The sequence below is a fragment of the Schistocerca gregaria genome, chromosome 4 (assembly GCF_023897955.1).
Source record: "Schistocerca gregaria isolate iqSchGreg1 chromosome 4, iqSchGreg1.2, whole genome shotgun sequence".
NCBI classification, from domain to species: domain Eukaryota; kingdom Metazoa; phylum Arthropoda; class Insecta; order Orthoptera; family Acrididae; genus Schistocerca; species Schistocerca gregaria.
Window position 1 is genome coordinate 761472386 of NC_064923.1, and position 16869 is coordinate 761489254.

General features: G+C 43.9%; 1 protein-coding gene across 1 annotated transcript in view; it reads left to right on the forward strand.

The window, feature by feature from the left end:
* Positions 1–1581: 1581 nt before the first annotated feature.
* LOC126267910 (heart- and neural crest derivatives-expressed protein 1) overlaps positions 1582–16869 on the forward strand; it is an 87856-nt gene continuing 72568 nt past the window's right edge. The window contains exons 1-3 of the mRNA XM_049973220.1: positions 1582–1628; positions 10326–10408; positions 10563–11099. Of these exons, the coding sequence (XP_049829177.1) occupies positions 10682–11099 (418 nt within the window). The 5' untranslated portion in view covers positions 1582–1628; positions 10326–10408; positions 10563–10681. The remainder of the gene's footprint in view (positions 1629–10325; positions 10409–10562; positions 11100–16869) is intronic.

The window sequence follows — 16869 nt, forward strand, 5'->3', positions numbered from 1 at the left end:
CGTATTTAGTCAGTAAACCATCGCTAGCAAAGGCGGCTGTACAACTGGGGCGAGTGCTAGGAAGTCTCTCTAGACCTGCCGTGTGGCGGCTCTCGGTCTGCAATCACTGATAGTGGCAACATGCGGGTCCGACGTATACTACCGGACCGCGGCCGATTTAAAGGCTACCACCTAACAAGTGTGGTGTCTGGCGGTGACACCACACTTTTGGCTATAGAGATGTCTACAAGCATCACCTCACGTGGTAATATGTCAGGATCAATACGGTGGACGTGTCCCAGCCAGGGGATTCGTCACTGCTTCAAGACAGCTGAGCTACTGTTGTAGTTAGTTTTAGATAGCACTCGGTCCTTCCAAGTGCTTCGACGATGGATCTCAGCACCGCATGTGGAAAGCATTAAGGCGACGTTCTTATTTGGCATAGGTAGTCCATGATTCCGATGCATACAAAAGGATGCTGAGGAGAAGTTTGATATACAAGAATTTTGGTGGTCAAAGAGAGTTTGTTGTTTTTCCAAACACGTGTAGAGAGTTTGCCAAAAGTTGTCGCAGCTCTTCCAATGTGAGCATCAATTTCCTTGTCAACAGACATGTTTGATTCTATAGTAGATCCAAGATAGCAGAAGTTATCTGCGACTTGCAGAGTAGTGCCATCTAGTGTGATATTCGGCTTTAAGTTAGCACCCTGAACCATAATTGCGGTCTTACTGCTGTTTACACTCATCGAGAATAGGTGGCGTGCGTGATTGAATCTTGATAGTAGCTCTTCTGCGGAGTTCGCAACAACTGCAGCATCACCAGCATACAGGAGTTCACGAGCGACTATCTCGCAGCGCTTTGTCTTACTCTTCAGAAGACTGACATTGAAAAACCTTCCATCTTTCCTAGTATGCAGATGTACTCCAACACTGCAATTCTCGAAAGCCACTTGGAGCAGACCCGAGAGGAAGATTCCAAAAAGTGTATGGCCTGTGGAAATCAGCTGTTCCAGTTTATCATTAAGTCAGCGCAGTGTCTGTTTCCCTTCAGTTAAATGCCGGAAGTAGAGGACTTCATGTTCAGTTTATCTTTTTCTCCTTCATTGAACAAAAAGTCTCTGCACCTAATTCAGCCGAAAATTTTTAAATACAATTCGTAATCTGAACCCCAAGTATGTTTCAAAATCGGTTACACGAGAGGGAAAATCGATAGTGGATCAGTAAACCCAGCAGCTAGAACCGCATTTGTAGAATCGATATTGAGTGTCTGCATGGCCAACCAGAAACGGTATAGGGAAATCGGTTTACGAAATCTGGTGTTGTGAGCCTCATGTAAATGTAGCGGAAACGAACATGTGGGCCTTACACTGAGTGAGACGTTTGGCAGAAGGCCGCGGCCTTTCCCAGCGAAATCGACTGAAAACGCAAGTTGGCGGGGAGTCGTTCGGCTTGTTTGTTTGGAAACGGTGAATCCCGGCTGGACCTGTGACGGCAGAGGGAGGGTGGAGCCGCCCCCAGCCTGGCCAATAGGCGCCGCCCTGGGGTGGGGGCGGTGAGGGTGAAGGGAGGCGCCCTGCTGAAGCTGCCGCAGCCCGTCAGTGGCCGCCCGGGAAGCGAACCGTCAACACCACGTGCCCAGCGCCCCAGCAGGTATCTCTCTCTCGCTCGCTCGCTCGCTTGTTCGCTCACTCTCTTCTTTGTCTATGTCAAGCTGCTAACTGCATCATGGTAGTCATCACTACATGTCATGTTATCCACGATGGTTCTCTTTGAACTTCGTGGTGCTTTCATCAGTTTCTGATTAGTTTGTTGCGGCCCGCAGTAACTTCCTCTCCAGTGCCACCCTACTAATCTCAACTTATTGTGGATAAATTCCAATTTCTGTTCTTCCCTGTAGTTTGTGCCCTCTACGACATGGAAGTCATTTCCTGATCTCTCAACACCCGACCTGTCGCCCTGTCGCTTCTTCTAGTTAGTGTATCGCACACATTCCTTTCCTCGGCGATTCTGCAGGGAGCCTCCTCATTTGTTATAATATCAGTCCACTTAACATTCAGCATTCGTATGGAGCACCACATCCCAAACAGCGTATGAATCACTGCCACTCAATACTGTGCACCAGGCGTACATACTTACAAATTTCTTTCTCAAATTAAGGTCCAACTTTAGTAGTAGAAGACATCTTTTAGCGAGGAATGGCGTGTGTGTCTGTGCTATTGTGCTTTTTATGTTCTTGCCTCGTCTGCCATGAGTATTTTGGACCCGACGCAGCACATTCCCCTCACTTCGTCTTCTATTCGGATTTAAATACTGCAGTGGTCTGTAGGCGATATTACTTGTTACGCGGATTAGAAATAATTAACTCGATACCATAGAAATATGCCGTTAATATCAACTAATATTTGCTTTCGCTATGATGACACATGTAGCTTGATATCAAGTTAATCCACGGAATAATCTTCGTTTATTGGACTTTTTAAAGAAGAATTTCTTTCAAATATGTAAATTGGAATACTGTGCTGTTTTTGTTTTGCCAGGTTATCTGTTAAGGAAGTTCATCCAGTTATGACATGAACGCCTTAGTTCAAATCTGTCCGTACTTGTCTTGAAACTGATACACGTGACGTTAGAAAACCGCCACCACAGGCGAAAAAATCGAGAAATAACATAGCATCGTTTTGGGTCTTCGTTGACTGAAGATGTGACATGTATAAGCCATAAGCATTTGAGCCGAAAGTATGGGAGTGGATCGTGCAAGATTCGTTGAATGCCGACCTAAAGAAAATGGGGAGAACGAATTTCTCGGCAGTGCTTGAAGTGATTTAAAATGAATAGATTCTGTGCATCGATTTAATACTGTCTACAACTTCAGATCAGAAACGAACGGCAGTCAAAGCATCGGCAGAACCCGATGGCCCAACAACAAAAATAAGCCATCATATACTGGAATGATGGTTAATGTTTTCAAAAGATATTGTTCTTGTTGGTCGCCTTACTAAGATAAAGTAATATCTGACGAACACTAAACTAGTCTTCTAGACAACCCGGATAAAAGTAAGTACTTGAGAAGGTACCTGTGAGACAAAATAAGAAAGTCATCTGTCTTCAGGGCAATAGAATAATGTGCTTCGGTATTGTGAGGAATGCGGAAGTTGAGATTCAAATCGGTGGAACATACATCCTTTTCATCCGAATTAGCACCGTCTGACTTCCACCTGTATCCATATCTAAGTAAGTTTCTTGCTCTGATACGTTTGGAGTTCAAGGAACTGTTTATGTGTCGTAGATCCATGTTTTGGAGGCTATCAAGGATTTACTTCAGGCATCGAATCTGCCCCCTCTCCGAAAAATGTGAGCCAATGTGCAGTGGGCTACTAGAAACTTCATCGAGGAATAAGTTTATTTTTAACTTAAAAATAATAGTAATTCGTTGTTGGGCTTTTTCCTTATGTTCGTGGTCATTCTCTCTGCGAAGTCCTCTTGCACCGTTTATAATACTGATCAAATAACCACGGCAGGATTTGTGTGCGATCCCTGAAGGTGCTGAATTGATTGAGAATGAAACGAAGCTGCAAAGAAACCGCATACATAGGTAATTTATATTTCATATAAGTTTTTGCGATAATCATTTGAACCTGTTCGTTGTTTCTTGTATCAGTATAGGGTGCCATCTTAGTGAAGTTTGTTATGATGAAATAAAGCTTCTTATCCCATGTGTTTTCAGATACATTTATGAGGGTCTTTTAATGTTAGTAGGTTATTTTATTTTACATCACCTGCTGATTCGCTTTATTCCGTCATCATAGGTCCAAACGTAATTTTTCACTGGTTAAGCAAACAGACTTTACTCATGTTCCTTGCTTTATTACAATATAATAAACAGTGTTACACTATTATAAGATACACCTGTTCTTAACTTGAAGGAAGGTTTGGACGCCTTAGTGTTCTATGGGACGTGCTATGCCATTGCCTTCCTCCGACCTCCGAACTGACTTAACCATTCAGTTATCACAGGACCTACAGTTAAATGTGGGCTCCCAATCACGGAGCTGTCTGCTAATTTTGACATCAACCGAGTACAGCCAGAAGTAAAGAAAACGATAAGAGACGAAAATATCCTATAACCGATTTATAGTTTGATAATTAAGCACGTAACCTTCGAGTCATTGTTGTCCTATAGACGGCATTTCTCAGTAAAGCGTATAAACTATTGTTTTGTTCAGCGACACATGCTTATATTATCAACTGTTCTATTTCATAAAGCATTTACATTGTATTCTACGAGCAAACATAATTGTTTTGGACGACGCGCAGAATCCTGGTATACCAAACATTTGACACCACCCTCGCAAGCGTTTGTGCCATAGATAAAATTCGCGATTAACATTATGATGTGGATACGTGTCAACGCAGCAAACATAGAACACTTACATAGAACTAAAAATATATTTATATGACAATACTGGCCATTTACAGGTTTTCTTTCTTTAAAAGTTACTAATTATTCTTGCTCAAGAATTCCTCTACGGTATAAAAGGAGTTCTTAAGGAGGAACACCTTTAATCCACATTTTAAAACGTTTCTGCTACCTGTCAAACGTTTTATTTCCACGGGTAGTTCGTCAAAGAGATTTACAGCTCAAATTTAATCCCCTTCTGTGCCCAAGACAGATTCATTAAACGGTAACGTACATCATTTTTCTTGGTAGTGTTGTACTACATCTCTGTTACTCTCAAATTTAAATTGATTATTGATAAGTCATTTTATAAGTGAATAAATATGCTGTGACACTGTGGTCAACATTACCAGTTGCTTAAAGAGATACCTGCAAGATGTACCTGTGTGAATTCCAAACACTATTCTAATTACCGTCTTTTGTGGACTGAATGCTTTTTGCGTAAGCGGGAGATACAAATTCTTCCTCATTTACGAACGCTGGGACGTATGCCCAGTTTTAGATGAAAAATGCGCAGTATTCATAAAAATCTTCGTCAAAGCAAAAAAAAAAAAAAAAAAAAAAAAACAGAATCTACACTCCAAAATTTCGAATTTTGCGGAAAGTGCTTTGCTTACATAAGAAAGAACTTCTGAGAGACTGAAACAAATTGTGGGTGGTGAAATTTGTTACTACTTATCAAAGCTTCGCTTCTCAGACACGACAGCGCACCGTAACAGTAACGAAAGCGTCCTATAGTAACTGTACTATCCCTCCGCCGCTGTTCGTGATGTGTTGAACGCTGACCGCTTCTAATGGACGCATTATCTAACTGACGCGTTATAACGCTAGTGCATGGTCCCCTAATCTTCAGAATCCTACTTCATGCTTCATCATACCTACGTGAATACTTCCCCTCCAGAGATGTAAGAAGTCGCTCACTTTTCTTTTCCTGTTTTATCTATACTCTCAGGTGGCGTAACTGCTTTGGAATAACAGTTTCCATGTCCTTGTATATAACAGCTATATTAATATTTTTGTTGTACACTACGGTGGTTTCCTACTTCATCCAAAGCCTGTTGCACAGGTTGTGAATTTACTCTAGTTCACTGTTAACTCGTGACAATCCTCTTCAGTTAAAAAGTGTCCACAATAATGTTAGAAATATTTCAATTAATACTGAAGACTTTTTAAACCTGATTTATAAACGTATTTACCATGTCATCCAAAGGCTCTCTATGTGATCCGATACAACTACACTCCTTTGGCAAAAACTGCAAACTAGCACCAGCGATAGAAAATGACCTTATTCTAGCATATTTATTCTGCAACCAAACGCCTAAATAAATATTCCCCCCCAGTTAGTATTTTGAAAATTTCAGAAAATAACGTTACCAAACACCCTGTGTATTACATCCTTGTCTACGTAATATATTTCCGACGATTGTAGACAGATATTCAATTTTAAACAACTATTCCATCAACAAACCTATGTTAATCTGATAAATAGGTACTTCGTGCTCATTGTATCCCGAGCCACACAGAGTAGCCGTACGGTCTGGGGCGCCTTGCCACGGTTCGCGCCGCTACCCCCGTCGGAGGTTCGAGTCCTCCCTTGGGCATGGGTCTGTGTGTTGTCCTTAGTGTAAGTTGGATTAACTTAGAGTAAATAGCGTGACGTCTGCAGTTTGGTCCCCTAGAACTTACCACTAATTTCCATCCCGAATAAAGTAGCAACATTTTGTCCCGTACAGACAAGAGTGAATGGAGCAGAAATCAGCTTCTGTGACGCGGCCTCCACACTAAACTGTTATAAAAAATATAATGGTGCCTTACATTTGTATGGCCTTGTTTAAGGTACGTGCTTGACATCTAAGATCAAAAGAACCCACGAACCCATCTAAGATCAAAAGAACCCTCGGACCAACACTATTTAGCCTGTTACGTCGGTGGATTTCTGTAGTCCGGCCTAAAGCAGTCGGCGTCTGACAGGTAGCGGAATGGACCGGGCTCCCACTGTGTTGCCACTTCTGCTGCGCCAAGGATTGCCACTGCCAGTTCTAAAGAAGGGGACTTAACAGGGCGCGAAATTTTCGAATATTTCAAGAAAAAAGTCATTGTGTGCCTAATTGAAATTTAGAACAGATTTTGACAAGCTTAGAGACACTGCAGAGATCTATACCACATGCGAATTTCAGCATTTTTACGTGATTTTTCTAGGAGACAGAGATTTCAAATATCATACATGTTAAGAGTCAAATGTTGACAAAATAAAGAAGAAACCTTATTTTGCTTATGTGTAATATACGCAATCCTATACGCATTTTTGGGAAGATACGTTGCAAAATGAGGTGAACAAATTAAATAAATTTCAAAAAAAAATTGCGTACCTCTGGCCGTAAATTAAATTAAAAGATACATTTTCCTGAAGACATATGTGTCCCAACTTTATCTGTTACAAGGACAGAAGTTGAAGCAATGAATTAAAATTTGTGGCGCAGTTGGAATTTGAACGCAGGTCTCCTCGTTACTAAGCAGGTGTGCCAGTAGCGTGGTGCTGTGGTGGTTAGCACATCTGCCTACTATGCAGGACACCTGAGTCCAAGTTTTGGCTGTAACACCAACTTCAATCCATTGTTTCAGGTTCTGTACCTATTGAAGTTAAATTAAAAAACACATATTTCTGGCATGATTAGAGGAAGTATACACTGAGGTGACGTAAGTCGTGGGTTAGCGACATGTACGTACGCAGATGGCGGTAGTATCGCATGTGTTGTTGTGGTCTTCAGTCTGGAGACTGGATTGGTGCAGCTCTCCATGCAGCTCTGCATTCTAGTATTACATACACGGTGAATAAAAAGGCAATGCATTGACAGTGCTGTCATTTGTACTGAGATAATTCATGTGAGAAAAGATTTCCGGTCTCATTATGACAGCGCGACAAGAATTAACAGAATTTGAACACAGAATGGTAGTTGGAGCTAGACGCATGGGACATTCCATTTCGGAAATCGTTAGGGAATTAAATATTTTGAGATCCACACCCAAGAGTGAGCCGAGAATGCCAAATTTCAGGCATTACCTCACACCACGGACAACACAGTGGCCGGCGGTCTTCACTTAACGACTGAGAGCAGCGGCGTTTGCGTAGAATTTTCAGTGCTAACAGACAAGCAACACTTCATGAAATATCCGCAGAAATCAATGTGGTAGGTACGACGAACGTATCCGTCAGAACACTGCAGCGAAACCTGGCGTTAGTGGGCTTTGGCAGGAGACGACCGAAGCCAGTGCCTTCGTCAACAGCACAGCATCGGCTACACCGCTTCTCGTGACCGTATCTGTTGGACCCTAATGGCCTGGAAAACGGTGGCCCGATCAGATGAGTCCTCATTTCAGTTGGTGACAGCTGATGGCAGGGTTCGAGTGGCACAGACCTCACGAAGCCGTGGACCCAAGTTCTCAATAGACACTGTGCGAGCTGGTGGTGGGTCAATAATGGTGTGATTGTGTTTACGTGGAATGGATTGGGTCCTCTGCTCCAAAAAAAAAAAAAAAAAAATCGTTCAAATGGCTCTGAGCACTATGGGACTTAACATCATAAGGTGCCGGCAGCGGTGGTCTCGCGGTTAAGGCGCTCTGTCCTGAACCGCGTGACTGCTACGGTCGCAGGTTCGAATCCTGCCTCGGTCATGGATGTGTGTGATGCCCTTAGGTTAGTTAGGTTTACGTAGTTCTAGGCTCTAGGGGACTGATGACCACAGATGTTAAGTCCCATAGTGCTCACAGCCATTTGAACCATTTGAACATCATATGTCATCAGTCCCCTACAACTTAGAACTACTTAGACCTAACTAACCTAAGGACAAGACACACATCCATGCCCGAGGCAGGATTCGAACCTGCGACCGTAGCGATCGCGCGTTACGAGACTGAAGCGCCTAGATCCGCTCGGCCGCACCGGCAGGCCCTCTGGTCCAACTGAACCGATAATTGACTGGAGATGGTTGTGTTCGGCTACCTGAAGATTATTGGCAGCCAACGATGGAATGTTTACCAACGACAATGCGCCATGTCAACGGGCCACAATTATTCACGACTGGCTTGAAGAACATTGCGGACAGTTCGAGAAAAAGATTTGGCCACGCAGGTGGCCCGACGTGATTGCCATTGAAAATTTATGGGATATAGTCGAGAGGTCAATTTGTGCACAAACTCCTGCACCGGCAACATTTTCGCAATTTTGGACGGCTTTAGAGACAGCTTGACTCAACATTTCCAACGACTCGTGGTTTCCATGCCACTCCGAGCTGCTTCAGGTTTTTAGGGGGTATCACATGACTTTTTTCACCTCAGTGTACATATGCCATAAATGATTTCCAATTTTTGTACGTCATTTTTGTAAGATAGAGACTTTATAGCTGGAAGGAAAAGATCACAAGCTGCGTAGTCGAGTTTTAACAACACAGTCTGTGGTCAGAATGCTGGACGTCTATATTAGGAAAAGGTTAAAATCCTCGAATCCTTGTGGCAGATTGTGTATCTAACGGATTTCAGGGGCGACAATGACTTTATTGTCAGTATTTGTACGATTACTGACTACATTTAAAAATTTTAATTGCTGCCACAATCTTCTCAGAAAGAGTTATAATCTTACAATAAAGTCTTAACGCTGTAAGATAATTATTAAAGTTCATAACTTTATATGTCTTGTGGCGGCTTAACTCATCGCGTCCAAATAATCCAGACTTTATACGCCCAGTAATTAGGAATTAGAGCACTTAGCGACTTGCAACAAGGTTCACACATAATTTTAAATCTTCTCTAATATTTTCTCTCTGATTCCCGCAGAAAATAATGAAGGGAATAGACTTTGTCGCTCTCTACATCTTCGCATTTCATGCAGTAAAACTTCAGCACAAAGCACAACGTTTTAGGTTATTACTTATTTAGCTCAATTAGGAACACATTTTACAGACAGCATCCGCATATAGCACTAAATGCAGCTGCAAAATTACTGCAGTGTACCACAGTAGTTCAGGAGGCGTAAAAAACTAGCTTTTCCTTAAGATGTTCAAATGTGTGTGAAATCTTACGGGACAAAGGTCATCAGTCCCTAAGCTTACACACTACTTAACCTAAATCCTCCTAGGACAAACACACACACCCATGCCCGAGGGAGGACTCGAACCTCCGCCGGCACCAGCCGCACAGTTTTCCTTAAAAGGTAGAGCAGAAAACGACGACTGAACTGTAAATATTGGTATCACGTAAAAAATAAAATTTACACCGTAATATTTACAGGAAATTTTATTGTTAATTTGCAGTTAATGGCCTTGCTTTTATAACTTACTATTACTACGATCAAGCGTATAACAAACGATCTGTCACAATGCATTCCTTGCCAAAAAGATTTTACATAACCATATAAAGGGGTTATTGTTTTTCTGATTTACCAGTTTTTGTTCTGAGTTTTTTTGTTATCTATGGATGATTAATTCGAAACTAATAAAACCGACATAATTATAGTTTTATGTACTCAAGATTTTACACGCTCAACGCGAAATACTTAACACATCGACTCATTCGTAAAATAATCAGACCTTTGAAAGCCGGCCGGAGTGGCCGAGCGGTTCTAGGCGCTTCAGTCTGGAACCGCGCTACAGGTGCGGTCGCAGGTTCGAATCTTGCCTTGGGCGTGGATGTGTGTGATGTTCTTAGGTTAGTTAGGATTAAGTAGTTCTAGGTTCTAGGGGACTGATGGCCTCAGATGTTAAGTCCCATAGTGCTCAGAGCCATTTGAGCCATTTTAAGACCTTTTAAGCTGATTTTTCTACTGGATATGAATTATTTAAGGAATTCTGGTCGTGAGGGAGAGAGGATACTAAGTACAATATATGCATTTGTTTCAGGTGATTCGCAGGAAGATGGAGCTCGTAGTGGCGTGAGAATTGTCGCGAAGAAGACTCAGATTTCGCAGCGTGAGGCTTCGAAGGTAGGGTTGGAGCTGCACTGGAGCGAGCGGTAAACAATTGTTAGGTAGCTGATAATTGTCGTCGGTTTGCGCTATATAAGTAAGCGACAGTAAGTTTGCTGTACGGGCTAGTTCACGTTTCGCAGTGAAAGAGGTTCGTAATATTTCTGTGCAGGATTCGGTAGCAGTGAAATTGGCGTCTTATCGGCAGATGCACGAGTTGGCAGCAGAGGGCGTTGCTGCGCAGTAGAGGTTTAGCGTGTGAGGCGAGGTAGCGGCAAGAGTAGCAGCGCCATGTCGAGCAGCCAGAGCGCGGGCTACCGGCTGCCGGCGTCGTCGACGTCCCCCGGCTCCTCGCAGCCGCGCAGCGGGGGCGTCGTCGAGGTGACGCGCGCCGACTCCAGCTCGTCGCCGCACCACCACCACCACCAGCACCACCAGCACCACCAGCACCAGGCGGGCCACCAGCACGGCCAGCAGCACCAGGCGGCGCACAAGCTGGCCGGCTACTTCCTGTCGCAGTCGGGCGGCCGCGACGCCTGCGACGGCAGCGACGACGAGCTGGCAGACCTGCCGTCGTGCGCGTTCGCGGCGCGCAGCGCGGCCGCCGCCGCCGCCGCCGCCGCCGCCGCTGCCGCCGCCGTCTGCTCCTCCAGCAGCTCCGCCAACGGGCCGCACCACCACCTCGGCATCCACTACCTCGGACTCGCAGGTCGGTGCCCCGTCCACGTGCCAGTAGCGACTTGTAGCCTCACCTCACAACATACGCCACTAGAGCCCCTTCTACGAGGCACGTTCGAGGTGTAAGTGTACTGCGGCCGTAACAGGCTGTGGCTTTTTTTCTTTTTTGAGTGTTGGCAACACTGAGTGGTAGTGGGGGATCCCCTGATCGTTCATACCGATCGGTGTAGTAGGCTGGTCTCGGTAGTGATGTCATTTTCGGTTCTTTATCGAAATATATTCAGTAAGCTTCTGAGACTTGTAACCTCACCTCACAACATACGCCACTAGAGCCCCTTCTACGAGGCACGTTCGAGGTGTAAGTGTACTGCGGCCGTAACAGGCTGTGGCTTTTTTTTCTTTTTTGAGTGTTGGCAACACTGAGTGGTAGTGGGGGATCCCCTGATCGTTCATACCGATCGGTGTAGTAGGCTGGTCTCAGTAGTGATGTCATTTTCGGTTCTTTATCGAAATATATTCAGTAAGCTTCTGAGACTTGTAGCCTCACCTCAGAACATTACGCCACTAGAGCCCCTTCTACGAGACACGTTCGAGGTGTAAGTGTACTGCGACCGTAACAGGCTGTGGTTTTTTTTTCTCTTTTGAGTGTTGGCAACACTGAGTGGTAGTGGGGGATCCCCTGATCGTTCATACCGATCGGTGTAGTAGGCTGGTCTCGGTAGTGATGTCATTTTCGGTTCTTTATCGAAATATATTCAGTAAGCTTCTGAGACTTGTAACCTCACCTCACAACATACGCCACTAGAGCCCCTTCTACGAGGCACGTTCGAGGTGTAAGTGTACTGCGGCCGTAACAGGCTGTGGCTTTTTTTTCTTTTTTGAGTGTTGGCAACACTGAGTGGTAGTAGGGGATCCCCTGATCGTTCATACCGATCGGTGTAGTAGGCTGGTCTCGGTAGTGATGTCATTTTCGGTTCTTTATCGAAATATATTCAGTAAGCTTCTGAGACTTGTAGCCTCACCTCAGAACATTACGCCACTAGAGCCCCTTCCACGAGACACGTTCGAGGTGTAAGTGTACTGCGACCGTAACAGGCTGTGGTTTTTTTTTCTCTTTTGAGTGTTGGCAACACTGAGTGGTAGTGGGGGATCCCCTGATCGTTCATACCGATCGGTGTAGTAGGCTGGTCTCGGTAGTGATGTCATTTTCGGTTCTTTATAGAAATATCCTATTCAGTAAGCTTCTGAGTAAGCTCTGAGTAAGCTCTGATTTATGTAGACCTATAATTTGTTATTTTAAACATATTTAGCTATTCTAGCTTTGGATTTAGTGATTGTGTTACTAAAAAATCACATGAGGACGCATCCAGTTGGAAAGTGAGTTCGTAATAGACTGTTTTCCTTTGTTAGAAATATGGTTAGGTTAGGTTGTTGCTGTGAATGATTACATAATAAAAACGATTTCGGTCGATATTCTCTCAAAATACGTGTTATTTTCATGCAAATAAGAGCTTAAAGATCATTAAATATCAAGACAACGGTTCTGCTTACGCATATTATATGAATGTGACCTGACGTTACTAGTGCCTTTGTGTACTTTTTCCCACAAATAGGTTAGTTAGTAACTATCGAAACGTGTTTGCAACTTTCAAGTAACATTGGAAAGCAATTATGTGAACCCTGATACTGGAAAACTTCCAAACTATCACACATTAATGACTTACACAGCACCGTTTGGCAAACGAAGTCAGGCTACGTTCCTGCGCTTCTATTGTTTGACGTGGCCAAGTGGTTCGAGCGCAGGCATGTGATACTTAACGTCACGAGTTCGCGCATGAGTAGACGCAATTTGTTTTTCCTCTTCATATATGCAACACGTTCTGAGACATTGTTATTCGTGTAAGTTAAGATTTTTCTGCAATATTCCTTATTACTTGCATGTAAGACCGCACTTCCTCAGTAATGGCCGGCCTGTGTGGCCGAGCGGTTGTACGCGCTTCAATGCGTAACCGTGCGACCGCTGCGGTCGCAGGTTCGAATCCTGCCTCGGGAATGGATGTGTGTGATGTCCTTAGGTTAGTTAGGTTTAAGAAGTAAGTTCTAGGGGACTGGTGTTGATTGGCTTGCGCGACACGAACCGACAACAGCGCTTTGGTTCTCTAGACCCGAACGGTATCGCTACCGAAATGCATACTGAATAACACAGAGACTCTAATTCGAGTACTAGACCGTTCGGTGCTATTGAGTACCGAAACGATCGGCACAATGGCGTAAAGATACAGAATAGGCATCCTGAGCGAGCATCGCAGCAATACGGTAATACGTAAACTCATGTTGTAGTATCCAGTTGCGTGAAAGCTGCCGCTGAAGGAATGACACCTACCGAAATTTTTTCGCAAATCAAAACGGTTTACGACGAAGGTATTATGAACTGTACGACTGTCTTTATGTGGTGTAGGGAGTGTAGTGAATCAATAACAGAGGAGTGGAAGACCTTCCATTAAACAGATGAGTTGGTGCAAAAAATTTGAAGAAAAGGTTCGCCGATTAGCAGTGGGTGAAATTACTGCGATGTTTCCACAACTCTCGAGAACTGTCTTATACGAGGCACTCAGAGGAACGCTTCGCTACCGGAACCTATGCGCAAGCTGGGTTCCAAAACAGCTGACAGAAAAGCACGAGTAAAATCGGATTAGTAGTGCCCGAGAGTTTCTTGAGAGACTCGAACTGGAAGGCGAGAATTTTCTGAGCTCTATTATAACTGGAGATAAAATGAAGGTGACTCATTACAGGCCTGAGACAAAAAGACAGTCGTCTCAGAGGCGTCATACCAATTCGAAATCTGCCAAAAAATTCAAAACCACAATTTCGGACAAAAAAAACATGGCCTCAGTGTTTTGGGAATGAAGACGCATCATTTTGGCCGAATTTCTGCCTCAGGGGGAGACGATTGTGAAACACTAAAAAATACAAGAGAGCGTTCAGAACTAAAGGTGTCACACGACAATGCCCGTCATCACACAGCCTTAGTCACCAAGGCACTCTTGCACTGATCTGGTTGGGATGTTTTGAACCCCCACCCCCCCCCCCCCCCCACCCCGCGTATTGTCCTAGCTTGGCCACCTTCAGATTATAATTTTTTCTCGCCTCCCTCAAGACACACATGAGTAGGATTAAAATTTCAGTCGACGAGCAAGTGCAGAAAAAGGCTCTGAAGTTGGGGAAGCAGCTGGTGGACATAAAGGAGCTTGTGCCACAGCTCTCTAGATGCACTGATCGGGATGGCGATAATCTGGAAACAAAGTCAACAAGTGTATCAACAATATCCAGCATATTCTTTTCAAATGTATTTTTTCTAAAAAAATATTAAATGTAGGACACTCACTTTTTGAACGTGCCTCGTACACGAGCGACTTTCTTGTCGCAATCGACTGCTCGTAGTAAGTCAGTCTAGTGCACTCACCTGGAGACCAGAAAGCAATCAGATTTTTGTAGGTTTTTGTGTTTATTGTACATGAAATTCACCAGTCAACCAAAGCAATTAAATGCACCTCTACAAAATTTCTCGTGAAAATGGACTTAGAAGTTAACCGAGGATCTTTAATACCCTTACATCAAGGTCAATGTTGCTCTGTGGTATGGGGCTCGTTGCCTCGTGGGTGATCTGGGTTTCACTCCTGACCGATAGAAATAATTTAATAAAGGAGCACGTTCTACGACTATATTTGTCAAACGTAAAATACATAAAGATGAAGAAAATTGTACTTGTAATTTTTTAAAATTTAAACGATCTTTTATAAAATATTAGTAACTAACAATTTATATTTTCAATGAAAACTGGATTTTTCTGTGCGATACTAATTAGAAATAAGAAGACTCGCATTTTTCATAAAAATGACACCTAGGTACGAAGCCACCAACAGCTTGCACAGTGCCTTGTTGACAACGTGAGTCAAAGGCTTCGTCGGGTCTGCGCCATACTCGAACCCTACCGCCAGCTCTTACGAAATGAAATCGGGACTCATCTGACGAGGCCACTGTTTTCCAGTCATCTAGAGTCCAATCGATATGTTCGCGGGTCCAGGAGAGCAGGCGATGTTGTGCTGTTAGTAAAGGCACTCGCTTCGGTCTTCTAATGCCATAGCCCATTAACGCCAAATTTCGCCGCGCCGTCCTAACGGATGTATTCATCGTATGTTCGCATTGATTTTTGCGGTTATTTCACGCAAAGCTGCTTGTCTGTTAGCATTGTCAACTCTACGCGAACACCGCTGTTCTCGGTCGTTAAGTAAAGGCCGTCGGTCACTGCGCTGTCCGTGGTCAGAGGTAATTTCCGATGTTTGGTATTCTCGGCACATTCCTGACACTGTGAATCTCGTAGTACTGAATTCCCTAACGATTTCCGAAACGGAATGTTCCGTGCGGCTATCTCCAGCTACTATTCCGTGTTCAAAGCCAATGAATTCCCGTCATGTGGCCATAATCACGTCGGAAACCTTTTCACGTGAATCACCTTGGTGCAAATGACAGCTCCGTTAATAGACTGCCATTTTTATACCTCGCGTAAGCAGTACTATCCCCATCTGTTTATGTGCATATCACTGCCATGGCTTTTATCGCCTCAGTGTACATTGTACTGTGTAAGGGTAGTATTGCGGAATAAAACGCACTTTCTGCCGAGACATAGAGAAATTCAATTCGCTGAAAAAAGTGACTGACAAAAGATCAAGGAGTGAGATGGAGTATGTAAACATATAGTACTTTGAGAAATTAAGTTGCTGACTGTGTAGGAAACGCCAAGTACCTCATTGTCCACAACGTCAGAAGAAACTGCCATAGTGTCATAACAGTAACTGATGCGTCCGAACATCAATATTGCCGCTCTCGGCCTCACATTTTCGTGCATTTGGCTGACACATTATTATTGCGCAATAAATGCTGAGTGTATGAGGATCGCTGTACACGTACAGTCGCGACACACCTGCTGATTTTTGTAATACACAGAGACAGCAGCGCGCCAAGTGGTACAGGGTTACCCGTAATACCTAGTTGATAAATGTTGCTAGTGGAATCTGCACCAAAAAATATATCTTAGAGTGCCGTTACTACATATTGTCGAAAAAGCTTTGTGAGCTATGGCAACGTCGTTGGTATTATGTGCACACACCGCTGCAGCGCATTGGCATGGGCTATAAAAATTTCGTCAGTTACTTGCTCTGGTTGGCAGAAGAGGATAGATTATGGACATGATGAATTGAGTGATATGGTTTTTATTTACGGTCAGGAACTTCAGAATTGTGCTAGTACTGCTCGTACGTATGCTGCTCGTTTACGAAAACTAGTACTCGTAGGTTTCCTGTGCGACATTGACAATCACAGCAGTGTGTGTGAATATCAGTACTGAACAGTCACTGAATCCCTTCCATGTGAAGTTTCTTCATGAGCTGAAACCATATCCTGCTTTTCAACACCGTGGTTGGTTGCTGAACCAACACGTCACAGGTAGACAAATGCTCTGTAAAGTAATGACAATGGAGGAGGCAACATTTGCCATAAATGGCATTTCAATCAACACAGTTACCTTGTTTGGGCTGACGAAGTACCACACGCCACTTTGGAGGTCCATTCCCAGATTCAGTTCTCCACCAGTGTTTTAGCAGGAATCGTTGGTGATTACCTGCTTGGACGATTACGACGTGTCGCTCGCTTGTAGTTTATTCGGACCGTTCTTCCTGGTCTACCGGAGGCAACGTGACAGAACATGTGGCTGCTTCACTGCACATTGTCAACTTGCTGTGGCT